General features: G+C 40.2%; 1 protein-coding gene across 2 annotated transcripts in view; it reads left to right on the top strand.

Moving 5' to 3' along the window:
* kdm5ba (lysine demethylase 5Ba) overlaps nt 1-9,216 on the top strand; it is a 121,131-nt gene extending 111,915 nt beyond the window's left edge. Inside the window, exons 25-27 of one of the 2 annotated variants that reach the window (XM_078420785.1) lie at nt 4,070-4,293; nt 5,639-5,965; nt 8,165-9,216. In XM_078420785.1, the coding sequence (XP_078276911.1) occupies nt 4,070-4,293; nt 5,639-5,965; nt 8,165-8,317 (704 nt within the window). In that variant the 3' untranslated portion in view covers nt 8,318-9,216. Of the gene's footprint in view, nt 1-4,069; nt 4,294-5,638; nt 5,966-6,768 lie in introns of both variants that reach the window. The other variant, XM_078420786.1, reaches the window with a different exon arrangement.
* The last annotated feature ends 3,991 nt before the right edge of the window (nt 9,217-13,207 follow it).

Raw genomic sequence — 13,207 nt, 5'->3', positions numbered from 1 at the left:
TTTTATCACAGTTCAATTTTGCTTGCCAAATTTTGATTCCTCTAACATCCCATTGAAATTGGCTTTCCTCCCGTTGTCTTTGTGGCATGAAGTAGTCTATGTCATTTTAATTGCAATTCTAGTATTTAGTATCTACTAGACCTGTTGGGCCCATTCCTCGTAGAGGGGGGACAAGGAAGGGGAGAGGGTGTTATCACTGAGTGAGCCCTAATCCCCGCTCCCCCTCTCCTGACCCCCACCTCCCTCCCTCCCCCCACACCCACTTCTCCTCCCTCCCCCCACCCCCACTTTCCCCTCCTCCCCACCCCCACTCTCTCCTGCCCCCCGCTGTCCCCTTCACCCCCACCCCTACTGTTCCCCTCACCCCCCACTCTCCCCTCCCCCCACCCCCACTCTCCTCCTCCTCCTGACCCCACCCCCACTCTCCCCCTCCTGACCCCACCCCCACTCTCTCCCTCCTCCCCCCCACCCCCAGTCTGCCCCATCTGCCCCAAGCCCCCCTACCCCCACCGACCCCTCCACCCACCCGGCCGCCACGCCCACTCCCCTCCGTGGAGCCGTTGGCTGCAAAAAACACTTACCAGTGCCCGTGCATTCAACAGTGACTGCCGACGTGCGAGTCTCTGCCGGGGCCGAGTGAGATGGGTGAGGGAAGGACTGAGGCTGGGCGAGGGGAGAGGGAAGGGCTGAGGCTGGGCGAGACGCAAGGGGAGACGGGCGAGGGAAGGACTGGAGAGGGGAGAGGGAACGACTGAGCGCGGGCGGGCGGCAGTGCTACCGGCGGCCATCTTGTTTTGGCGAGTGAGGAGCAAATGAAGTGAAAGGTGGAGCATTGTGACGTCATACGCTGAGGATTTGAGGAAATGGGTTATTGAGTGAATTGTTAAACTGTAAAATCTCTGTGGCTTTAAAAATGTAGCTTCAATTTGAATGAGAGTTGTTACATATTATGGCCAGGATAATGGTGAGTAAGGTGGTGCAAAAATTGTGGCACTGTGGTGTATCGTTTTGGCTGTGTGAACCATAAAAGTTATGCTGTGGTCAAAAGCACATACATACGGACAGAGAGTTTTAGTAATATAATACTAGACCAAGGGGCACGTTCCTCGTAGAGGGGGTACAGGGAACTCCTGCTGTCCTCTTTCACCCACCCCTCCTCCTCACCCCCACTCTTTCCTCCTCACCACCCCACCCTGCCCTCCTCCCCAGTCCCTCCTGGGTCCCCCGGGTGTGAGTGAGGGGAGAGAGGAGAGAAGCGAGGGGAGATGGGAGCCCCTGATTGCAGGCGGGATGCTCCGCTAACGGCGTCCATCTTGTTTGTGCGAGTGAGGAGAGAGGCCGTGCGTGCCCTCTGGTGACATCATACACACAGCACTTTTAAAAATTGTGTTTAGAAATGAGAGTTTTAAACTTTAAAATGTCTCTAACTTAAAAAATTTAAGACCAATTTAAATAAAACTTGTTATAAACAGTCGCCAGGACAGTGGTGATTAAGGTGGCGCTAAAATTGTGGCGCTATGGTTTACCGTTTTGACTGCAGGTTCATGTCTCTCAGAGAGAGATATATATACATACATGAATTGTACCGGGGCGGGGGGGACCACGAGCTCATCTCTCACAGTTGCACGGGTCCCATTGTGACGTCATACGCTGAAGACCTTCAAGAAATCAGTTAGAAATGAAATGTTTCAACTTTAAAACCTCTAACTTAAAAAATATAAGACCAATTTAAATCAAACTTGCTAGAAACAGTCGTCGCGAGAGTAGTGATTAAGGTGGCACAGAAATTGTGGCGCTATGGTTTACCGTTTTGGCAAAATCACAGAAATACATATATTTACATACGGATATATATGCATATATATATACAAGATCTGAGTTTTAGTAGTATAATAAAATTATATATATATATATATATATATATAAATAGATATAGAAAGATAGATAGACAGACAGACAGATTGATTTTCATGCAATAATTGCTGTACCTATATGATTCCCCAGTCACCACAAAGTGAACTGCTGGAGGAATTACCTTTGCAAATGCTGCGACCTGAATTCCTCCAGCTGTTGGTTTTTCGTTCAGGATTCCAGAATCTACTCTGTCATATTATTCCCTGATGATACTTGTTTCACTAAGCCTGGCTCATTTTCTCAAACCAAGTTCAGAGATACTGGCTTCATTGCTAGATAAGAAATGCGCTAATCAATAAAGGTTTCAAAAGATGGGCACAAAATGCTGGAGTGACTCATCGGGGCAGGCAGCCTCTGGATATGAAGGGATGGGTGACGATTTGGGTCGGGACCAGACTGAGAGTCGGGAGAGGGAGCACAGATATGGAAGGGTACAGTGTGAAAATTAGAAATCTAAGGGGACGAAGCTTAAGGAAAATGTAGAATAGACCATTGTTAGCTAGAGGAAGGTGAGAACAAAGCACACAAAGATAAAATTTAATCAGAGGGACAGTCAGACTGGTCGGAAAACTAGGATGGGGGAGGAATGGAGAGAGAAACTCCTGTTTCCATCCCAGTCCATGTTTAGATTGTTGACCTCTGCCATTTTCTTTGTTGCTTTTTCCTCATCTGCAATTTCCTTACAAAACTTTGGCTTAATATTGTTCTCTTATGCATATAGAATAGTTCCTGTTGTGTTCAAATGGATAAATCCTGTCCTCAATTATTCCAGAAATCTCCCAATAGAGCAGTAGAGCTGTTGCGTCATAGCACCAGAGACCCAAGTTTGATCCTGTCTAAGGGAGAATTACAAAATAAGTAGTAATGTTCACCTGTATATAGAGAATGTGCCATGTATAGATGATGTTTCTCCTGACTACATTGTCTAGCAGTGTGACAGGTTTCCTAAGCAAGCATATTGTGCAACTTGGAGAGAAACCTGTAGGTGGTGTAGTCACGGACCTGCTGTTATCCTTTTTGGTGTTAACGTTTACTTGTTTTGGAGATGTAACCACGAGGAGTAGCTACAGTGTATTTTGGAGCTACTTTGTACTGGTTTGGGAGCAAATGCATGTTCAAGGTTGTAGATAAGCTGTCAATTAAGTGGACTGTTTTAATTAGATGCTGTCAAGTTTCATGACTGTTGGTGGAGTCTGACAAGTGGTTGAAAGCTGGTGGAAAGGCTTTGGAATGTCAGGATGTTAGTTAGTAATAGCAGAATAATCAGCCTCTGACCTATTCATATAGTCACAGTATTAATGTAGCTGGTCTACTTCAGTTTATGATTACTCATGATTCTCCAGGATGTTGATGGTGGGTTATTTGGAAATGGTAATGTCACTACTGTCAAGGGTAGGTGAACAGGGTCTTATTTTATCAGGGTTGGTCATTGCCTGGCACATTTGTGCCACAAACATAGTATACTGCTTATCAGCCCATGCCTGAATGTTGTCTTAAGAATTTTTGCATGCTGGTATAGTGTTTCATGTGCTAGGAGTTGCAAATTGATTTGTTCATTGTGCAAATCATCAACAAGCACCCCTGCTTCTGATCTTGCAATATAAGGAAGTAGCTAAGATAGTTGGGTGTAGGCCAATAAACTCCTAGAGCCATGTCCTGGCACTGATGATTGATTCCAAATGTTGCAGTGATGGACAATTAAAAGCCTATTGAAAAAAGGTTCTGTAAGAGGACAACCCTATCCTTAACAATGACCGCGTCTATTAACTTTGATTTTATTTGATTGTAGGAAAAAATGAACTTGTGGAGTCCAGCCAAATTTATATTTGGATCAAAGACTTTATAACAAAAGAATAAACCGAGTGGTTTATTGGGCATCTTGATCAACCCCCATAGCATTAAAATTTCAATTACAATTGAATTGGTTACAGCACTTGATTTTGAAAGTAAGGCATTGACTGCAACAGCTGTCTTTATTTGATAACAATGTGTTATCAAAATCAGTGGGTGATGTACATATCTTCCGTCAAATGTTTTTTTTACAGGACAAATTTGATAGAACAGTGTTACCTGGGGAAATTTATCCTATCTGAAAATATTTTTAGACTGTCTTTGGGATGAGGAACTTACTGTCACAAACTTTTGACTCTTCCAGGGCTGTGCCTGTCTGATGATGTGACAGCCCAACTTGAAGAACTGATGATGGAGGGTCTATTAATGCAGGTCACGCTACCCGAGATGCAACACATTTACCAGATCGTATGGCTAACTCAGTCCCCTGTAGTAGAAGATCACCAGCAACAATCTGAACGACTGAGCTATGAACCATTGGAGGTTATGCAATGTCTTACGGAGGCCTGTGATACTTCTACAGCTGAGGTATGGAACTGCAAACATTTGCAGCAGAAATATGTTGGAGAAATTGACTTACATTTACTTCCAAAGCATACATGCTTGGATATGTATCTATTTACAACTATTTTGAATATTTTTGTGTAATAATAGCTATGGCTGCTGCAGTGTACAAGGAGCATGCAAGATTCAACAGTAACTCAATAATATTGTCTATTTTGCTTTTGCCTGTCTTTGATTAATTATGTATCAACACAATGTAAACTGAAGGAGCTGGTATTCGGAGCTACGAAAGTTGAGCAGAACTTTGATAGTGGTGTACAAGATAATACATCTATATTATTCATAGATATATAAGTAACAAAGGTAAATGGAAAGAAGCTGTTTTGAATAACCTATTGCAAGCAAATGATTTGGGGGTTGTGATAAAGTCGTTTATGTTGGAATACGTCTTTTAAATGAAAGGTAGATGGACACTTAATGAAAGAAAATTTGGGGGTTAATGGCAAAATGTGAGAGAATGGGTTTGATATAATTGGTTTTCAAAGAACTAGTGAAGACTTGATGAGCCAAGCAGCTCCTGTACTATGAGAATGCGCTTGTATATTTTGCCAACGCCAGGTATAATGTACCAGCATAATTTCTATTTGCTTCCAACAGTTTGTTTACTTAAATATTCCTCATTGAAGGGCATTTTCACTTGCTATGCACACTTGCACCATGACCAACTCTCTACACCCCCCCCACCCCACACCCACCTTTGCGGTCAGTGAGAACATGCAAACCGCACTTGATGTCAGGATCAAACCCAGTTCTCTAGTCCATCAATCTGAGGTCAGTGTCTCCCATGGATCCCCTGATGGATGTTTCTTTGCACCACTTTGAACACATGAGACACGGAGGATTCTAAAGCCAGAGTGCATAGGCTCAAGGCGAGAGACCCAAGAAGGACCCCAGGGGAACTCTTTGCCCAAAGATTAGACCGCATCTGGAAAGAGCTACCAGAGGAAGCTGCAGAACCATATGCAATTATGACTTTTAAAAGATTTTGCGTGAATAGGTCATCGGCCAAATGCAGGCAAATGGGACCAACCCAGTATGCCAACCTGGTCGGAATAGACCAGGTGGGTGTGAAGGGTCCATTGCTACGCTGAACAGCTCCCTGACTCGACAACACTTAATTCATTAACTCCTGTGCCTTTGCTGCTGTTGGGCAGCCCCCATGCTTGACTGTGATTCTCGGTGAAGACCCTACCCAAGTACCGAACTTCCCTGAAGCCTACTCAAACCCCCCAATATCTCTCATTCAGGGAAATGACAGCAGATGGTCCTTTTGCCTATCTGAGACAGTAATCTGTCTGTTCTGTTTCAGGGTGAAGATTTCTGTTTTAAACCAGTGAAAAGAGAAGGAAACTGTGAAAGAAAAAAGAGACGAATTGAAAAAGATGGCTCAATGGGTGAAAAGAGAGAAAAATTCAAAAAATTAAGCAACCCTAAACAAAGAGGTCTCAAATTAACCCAAGAAAAATCAAAAGATCTGAGTTTTGGAAGTCTAGAGGCAGACGAGTGTTTTGAATTTCTGCACCCAACAGAAGAATCATTGGTGATAATGGAATCTTCATATTCTGAGCTAGAGGACTCTGAAGATGAGGATGCAATCTGCCCTGCGGAAAGCTGCCAACAGCCAGAGGGGGATGAGGTCAGTATTCAGTTTTTTCAGCTTTTGCAGGCACATGGCGGCACGGTAGCGCAGCGGTAGAGTTGCTGCTTTACAGCGAATGCAGCGCCGGAGACTCAGGTTCGATCCTGACTACGGGTGCTGCACTGTAAGGAGTTTGTACGTTCTCCCCGTGACCTGCGTGGGTTTTCTCCGAGATCTTCGGTTTCCTCCCACACTCCAAAGACGTACAGGTATGTAGGTTAATTGGCTGGGTAAATGTAAAAATTGTCCCTAGTGGGTGTAGGATAGTGTTAATGTACGGGGATCGCTGGGCGGCACGGACTTGGTGGGCCGAAAAGGCCTGTTTCCGGCTGTATATATATGATATGATATGATGATATGATATGGTGACTAAATGTTTTGCTGGGAACGGTATACTGAGGAAAATGAGGTACAGAAGCATAGTTAAAGTGTAAATTTGTTTTAATCCAAGATTAAATTTAAGAAGTTCATAGAGCTGATGCCTGGGTTGTAAGGTTTACAAATGAAAATTAAATGCTTAGTGTTTTTAAAAAGAAATCATGAATTTTATTTTTATTTGTAACCTGGAACCCAGACATCAACTCAATTAACTCATTCAAAGATGGCACTTATATATTCTCGTTATGTTTTTCAGTGTCTTTTTTCACCTTTTCTCACCCTACCTTTCCTCATCCTGTTTGCATGTCACATACTTTCAGAGACTTCATCTGGGTGCAAAATGCAAATATGGAGGTTGGACACATAAAACATCACTTTTAAATAAGAACTTTCATTCTCATTAACTGCTTTTGATTTTCCAGTGAGAAGAAGAAAAAGAAACTGAAAAGTCCCATTTATATCAAAAAATGGAGATGTGCGATTGTGACCCCAGGGCAAAATAAAGACCGTTTGATGTTTCTGGTTGCTGGAAGAGAATTTAGAAGCCAGTAACAGATCATTACGTAGAGAAATGAATATTATGTAATAGGATTCAATGTAAAATTTGAAAAAACTAATTTAAGAGTTTAACTTGGTGTTGAACTGATAAAAGGCTCACTGTTTGACTTCTGAAAGTTGCGAAAATAATGCATTGGATGCATTGCTGGGTTTTTTTTTCAAGAAAGTGCATTCATGTTCAGCCACAGCTGATCATTTCTGTACTTGCGCATTTATCAGCCATATGAATGACCACTATTGTTTCTGCCTCACAACTATCCTTGAAGAAAGAAAGTGAGTCTGTGCCTGGGGAAATAGTCACACCAACCAAAGCCATGAACCATCAGATACATTGACTCTGAAATACTATCCATCCAACTAATGAAATATGTAATAGTGCTGTTTGGATTCTGGCAGAAAAGTGTCTTTTGCTGCAACAATAATGAAAGAATGCATTGAAAAAATGCCTCAACATCTCAAAATTTAGTGTAAAACATCATCTTAAATTAGAAATCTGTACCCTGTAACTCTGGGTGCAGGTTCCAAAGTTTCTTTGGATTTGAAGTTCATTCTTCCCCTGACACCTTGTTTTAAATTGGATTTCCTTCTAATCCTTCCAAGCACAAGCTACTCCCTATTTCTGTAATGTTCAGCAGCTCTCTAACTTTGCCAAGTTCCGTTAAGATATCTCCTGTGCGTACCTCTGTCAGCACTTCTGATTTAATTGTTCCATTGCTGTTAGTTTTCTGCCACCAAGAATTCACTCCTAAAACATGTCTACACCACTTTTTCCTTAAAAACCTGCTTCTTTGACGTCAAGCCATTAATCATACATCATTGTGTCATTTTGCTTCAATCTTTTGTTTGATAATACCTATGTAGTTTTTGGAACATTTTTTTGCTAAATTAAATAGATATTGCTGTGATTGTTGTGAAGAAATTGTACACACCTTTCTATATCTCTTACAAAATTGAAATGAAGCTCTTGTCCATGTTCAATTTAAATTTTGCTTGCCTCTCCTGGGGCAGAAAAGAGGGCTCACCCATGTGATCTCAGGCAAATTTAAGATGAGTTATTCCCCACCAAAAATTAGCCCTTTTAAGTTTGATCACAAGCGTATGTAAATACATACATTAGTGTAGATATTTTCATGGCAATACCTCAATAAAGGATATGGCTTTGTCTTCACTAAATTCATCTTTGTTCATTAAAATAATGATGTAAATAAAAAATGTAGTTTTGATATGTAGTTGTGGTAAAAGTTTCTTCCTTTTGTGTAGGTTGACTGGGTCCAATGTGATGGTAGCTGCAACCAGTGGTTTCATCAGATCTGTGTTGGCGTGTCCTCAGAAACAGCAGAAAAGGAGGACTATATCTGTGTCAACTGTACTGTAAGAGACCAGATCGACAGGAATCAGATTGGCCAGGGCTAGCCTTGGGCACTATGGTGGCAAATCAAAGATTCCACCAGAAGCAGTGGATTTGATAGCTCTACAACCCACAAATGGTGCTATATCTCTACTCATGGGATCATCTACGAGGACTCTCAAACTTTTTCCACCTTTGTATCTTCTCATTCTTGTATGATCTTTTTGTCTGTTGTTGTGAAAATGTATGATGCTGACTACACCCCAGGGCTCTCTACCCATTATGAAATCTATTGGCTCTTTTTAAATAGTGCATACTTCCTTTACCTCAGTTTGAGATTTCCCTGAAAACATACCCAGGCTCATTGGGTTTTAAGAACCTGTGGTCACCAAAAAATGACTATTTTTTCTTGGGACCCTCTGTTTAGTACAGGCATCTTTATTTTAAAGACAGATTCTGACTTGTTTTGTAGGTTAGTTTTATTTATCTGAGCAATAACAGATTTGTGAGTTAAAGGGCCAGACATGGTTTTCTGAGAGTGTTGGTTATTGTACAGAATGGAGGTGTTTAAGTTCCTGTGGCAAGGGAATATTAGAGATAGACAATGGACCCAGGTCTGTAAACCTACTGCCTACGCTGTACTTTGGCTTTTTTTGGTAGCTTGTATCTAATGTTAAAGTCTCCTTTGTGAAATAAACCTTTGGTTACAAATGAGCATTTTAGACTGTAATTTGTTATGCACCAATTTCTGAACCAGGGACGGTCTTTCACAATTTTTGCATCAACCTGGTAGAGACTAAGTGGCTTTGTTTCATCGCTTTCTTCAGATCTCAGTGAAACCTTCACTGTAGAGTGGATGTGGAACTGTGTACGGGATATTGTTGAACTTTTGGAGGGTATTAGCAGAAAATTAGGAACAGGTCACTGTTGGTCTATTCTGTCACATGGCAGAGGTGGAATTAGAATATTGGAAAAAGATCGTTTGTGTTTTGTTTCTGTCATTCATACGGAGATGGCTGATTTGTGATCTAACTCCCTTTCACACTTTCTTACCTTTTGCTTAACAATAAGCTATAAATCTTAGATTTAAAATTAATAATTTATTGAGGATTAATTTGCCTTTTGTAGAAATCTACATTTCTTAGCCTTTGACGATTTATATACCTATCTAGTATATTTTAACAATGCTGAGGCTCCTGGAGACCCTTTGCACCTCCACCGATTTGAGTTTTTCATATTTAGACCCTCCATTCTATTCCATTCTAAAAATAATCTTGCATTTGGCTCACATTGACTTTGTATTCACTCAACCAAATAATCATCCAAATATCTAGAAGTTACCCAGAGATTTCCCTACCAAATAGCAAATTTAGGGCTTCCATATTTATGTAGAAGTCTCAAAGTGGCTTTTCAATAATTAGTTCATAGTATGAACCACACAAAGGCTGGCAGAGTAGTGCAACGTTTTTTGATTGAAAAATGCACATTTTAAAGTTGCGACAGTTTGGCGTCAATTTATATGGGACATCCACACAAGTAACCTGTGGCAGGAAAGTCTTGCATTCATTCACTGACGTGGAAGTGCCACAAGGAGCAAAGGTGAGTTTTAGCTAATTTACATTTTATTTGAATTGTTGTAATTTACATAAATCATTTTAATTGATTTTGGGCTTTTAAACATTTGATATTTATCTTTTGTTTTTAATAGTGTAAATAAAATGCTTTTAAATATCAGACATTCGGATCATACTTTTAGCAGTTGGTGAATCCAGAGAATTCTGGATTAGTAGGTTTTTTAAGCAGAAACTGGCCCTAAACTTAATGAGAAACATTTTTAAAGTACTGTTAGTCTGTCTGACACTTTATTCAGTGGCTGGTTTCTTGTTGATTCTATATCCATAAGTTCTCAATCCAGAAATTCACTAGCTTTTCAATCATGAGTAATCTGTTTATCCAAATCTATGTGAATGTTATTACTTCGTATTTGTTGAATAGCTGTATTAATTGACCTACCACTTCACACCTGGTACAGGGTATCAGTACACAACTCTCATTTTTCTATTGCTCCTGTCCTATGCAAATTTTCCTAAGATCCTGGTGTTTGCTTTATTGACTGGGAGGCAGTTTGGCATTTGTTGTGGATTTTCATATGGTAGAGTGGAAGATAAGCAAGCTCCCAGTTTCCAATTCACCACTTGGTGCTCCTGAAGATTTTTTGGATATATAGATAAACTGGTAAAGTACAATAGTGCAGCAGCCTCGAAGAAAGGCTGGGACGAAACCATCAAGTGCAATATACATTTAATTTCCAGCCCATCAGTAGAATTACGTTTTTAAACTGAATCAAATTTGATCAGATTTTTTGAATTCACAGAATTTTAATATTGCTGATTAAACTACTGTCTGAGTTTGACATAAATGTTATGATACTGATGAATCCAAAAGCTCTAAACTGGTTAATTAGCGTCAAACCTGATTTTTTGCAATGAAAACGCAGCAAATGAATCAAAGGCTAAACAAAATAATTTTGAAAAGAATAACCAGACAAATGTAATAGCCTTGTAAAGTTGGTAAACAGTCCTCAATCCAAAATGATACAGCGACTAAATGGTTGACTTGGTTTGAAAGGATATTTACACAGAATTGATGTGAAATAGTATTTCTTCAGAATTTTAAATATATAAATATAGCAAAGTAATTGAAAAATATTGACACATTAAATATATATGATTCTTTTCCTGAAACCAAGATTACACTGAGATTAGTAAGTAAGCATGGAATGCAAAGCTAAGCTCTTTGAATGACTCGAGTATCTTCTGCCAATGACTGTTTGAAGTATGGCAGATGTTAAACAACTTACGATCAGCTCTATGGGGCACTGGGGAGGAAGGATAAAGTTAATACTGTTGCAACTGATTCATCAGTAGCAACCCCTTCTGAGTGCACATGTGTGCAGCTGGGCAATGCTTGTTGGATTTCACTACAATGGATCCTAATCCAACTCCCTGTGAGCAATTATTGTTGGCATCACATCACTAGTGACTTGGATTAGTGTGTCTCAATGACCCTGTGACCCCAGCTGTCAGCGAAGTGCACTGAAAACATAGATTTGCACAGCAGCAAACACCATGATCCAATTAAAAAAATTGTAAATGGAGTGAACAGATCTGTGATTTGGATCAAAGTGCAGTGAGAATCTTAACTGCGCCTAACATATACCAATCCAACCTGTGAATATTACTGTGGAGAAAAAAATGGAAATACTCATGTCCAGTTCAAAATTCCAACTTTGTAAATTATGGAAGATTGCTCAAATAAATTATGGAAGATTAGTCAATTCCTTTTCTCCAAAGATCCAGCATTTTCTGTCTATCACAAATGTATTGGCCTTGAGACAGGGGAACCAGTGAGACATGCTTTGAGAAAGAAGGATGAGTGTACCAGAAGGGTTGGTGGTATAAAGTGAAGGATGTTGGAGGAATGGCCCTGAGAGGTAAGGTAAAGGAATAGGTTTTTGAGGGCATGACAAAGATACCTTCGAATGGTTAACAAAGAAACGATCTTTGAGAATGAGATACGATAATGGATGTCCTTAGACATGGTCTTCTAGAGAGGGGTACGCATCAGCATCACTTTCCAAGCCAACTCTCCCAATAACGAGGCCCTCGTTACATTCTGGCCTCTAGGGCAGGTCACGTAATTCACATATTTTCAAACAATTCTATTCTGTCATTGGCGAATACCAGACAAACACAAAAAAAATTCAAGGATATTCTCAAAGCCGCCATGGAAAATATATGCCACATCCTCATTGACACCTGGGAATCTCTGACTAACCCAATGTGGAGAAGAAACAGTGTGGATAGCATTGAGACCCTTGGGTCCGTGTGTTAGGAACACAGCTCAGTGTAAACAACAGCAGTAGCACACCACTTCCTAAACTGCCTACCCAGTAGTCACTGGTTCCATCAGGCACCTTCTGGGCCATTTGTGGCATAGTCTGCAGATTCCACAATAGCCCATCAATCACATTGGGATCCAAATAATCAGAATGTTTAATATTATGAAACATGACAGGCATCTCTTAAAAATTCAAGGAAATTACTAGTAAAAATGAAGTATTAATTTTGCCCACACAATTAAAACCTAATTTGGTATCTGCATTAGACTACAACACTAATGGGAGAGTAAAGAGCGCATACATGGATCAATCGTGATTGAGGAGATGGTGTTCAGATTCTACCTGCTCTGAATCCTGCCATCCACGTGATCTTTTTTCTTAATCTGCAATGAATCATGTTAATAGCCTATATGTTGCTAGTATAGCAATATGCATTAAAAGCAAAAACTGAAAATGGTAGAAATTGAAAATGAGAGCATGTTCTTTTCTGACAGTTTCCATCTATCAGCCTTAAGTTTTCTTAATAAAATCTTCAGTTCTCATTTGATTATTTTCCCAATTAATTCCAGTGAATGAATAAACATAATCGTGAGTAGTTAACTTTATTTTATACATGCTTTGTTCTGGATTTTAAAATAACATGTATATCATTGATCTTTCTCATATCTATAATTATTTTTGTACTTTAGTAACAGGAGAGGAATGGATGTAACCATGTTTCCAATAGTGGGACTAACTTTTCCCGGGACTGTGAATTGCAAGTCTGAGCAAATGATGTCCAAATGTCAGTGCAATGTGTTTTGTATTACTACAAGCAGGTTCAACCTATTTTCCCTTCATTCCTGTATTCTCCAATTTTCTGTGCTGTGGCCTGTACTTTAAAAAAAAAAAATCCCATTAATGGTTACAGGCAATGCAGTAGGAGTGTTACCATTCCACCCTTTACACAGACTCTAGAAAAATGTTATTATAATAGTCATGAAGAGAGACGGCGCAGAACCAGGCCCTTTGGCCCAATGATTCTATGCTAATTACCCACTAATATTGCTGATAT

Source organism: Rhinoraja longicauda, chromosome 24 (genome assembly GCF_053455715.1).
Source record: "Rhinoraja longicauda isolate Sanriku21f chromosome 24, sRhiLon1.1, whole genome shotgun sequence".
NCBI lineage: Eukaryota > Metazoa > Chordata > Chondrichthyes > Rajiformes > Arhynchobatidae > Rhinoraja > Rhinoraja longicauda.
This window is presented reverse-complemented; position numbering and strand designations above follow the sequence as displayed.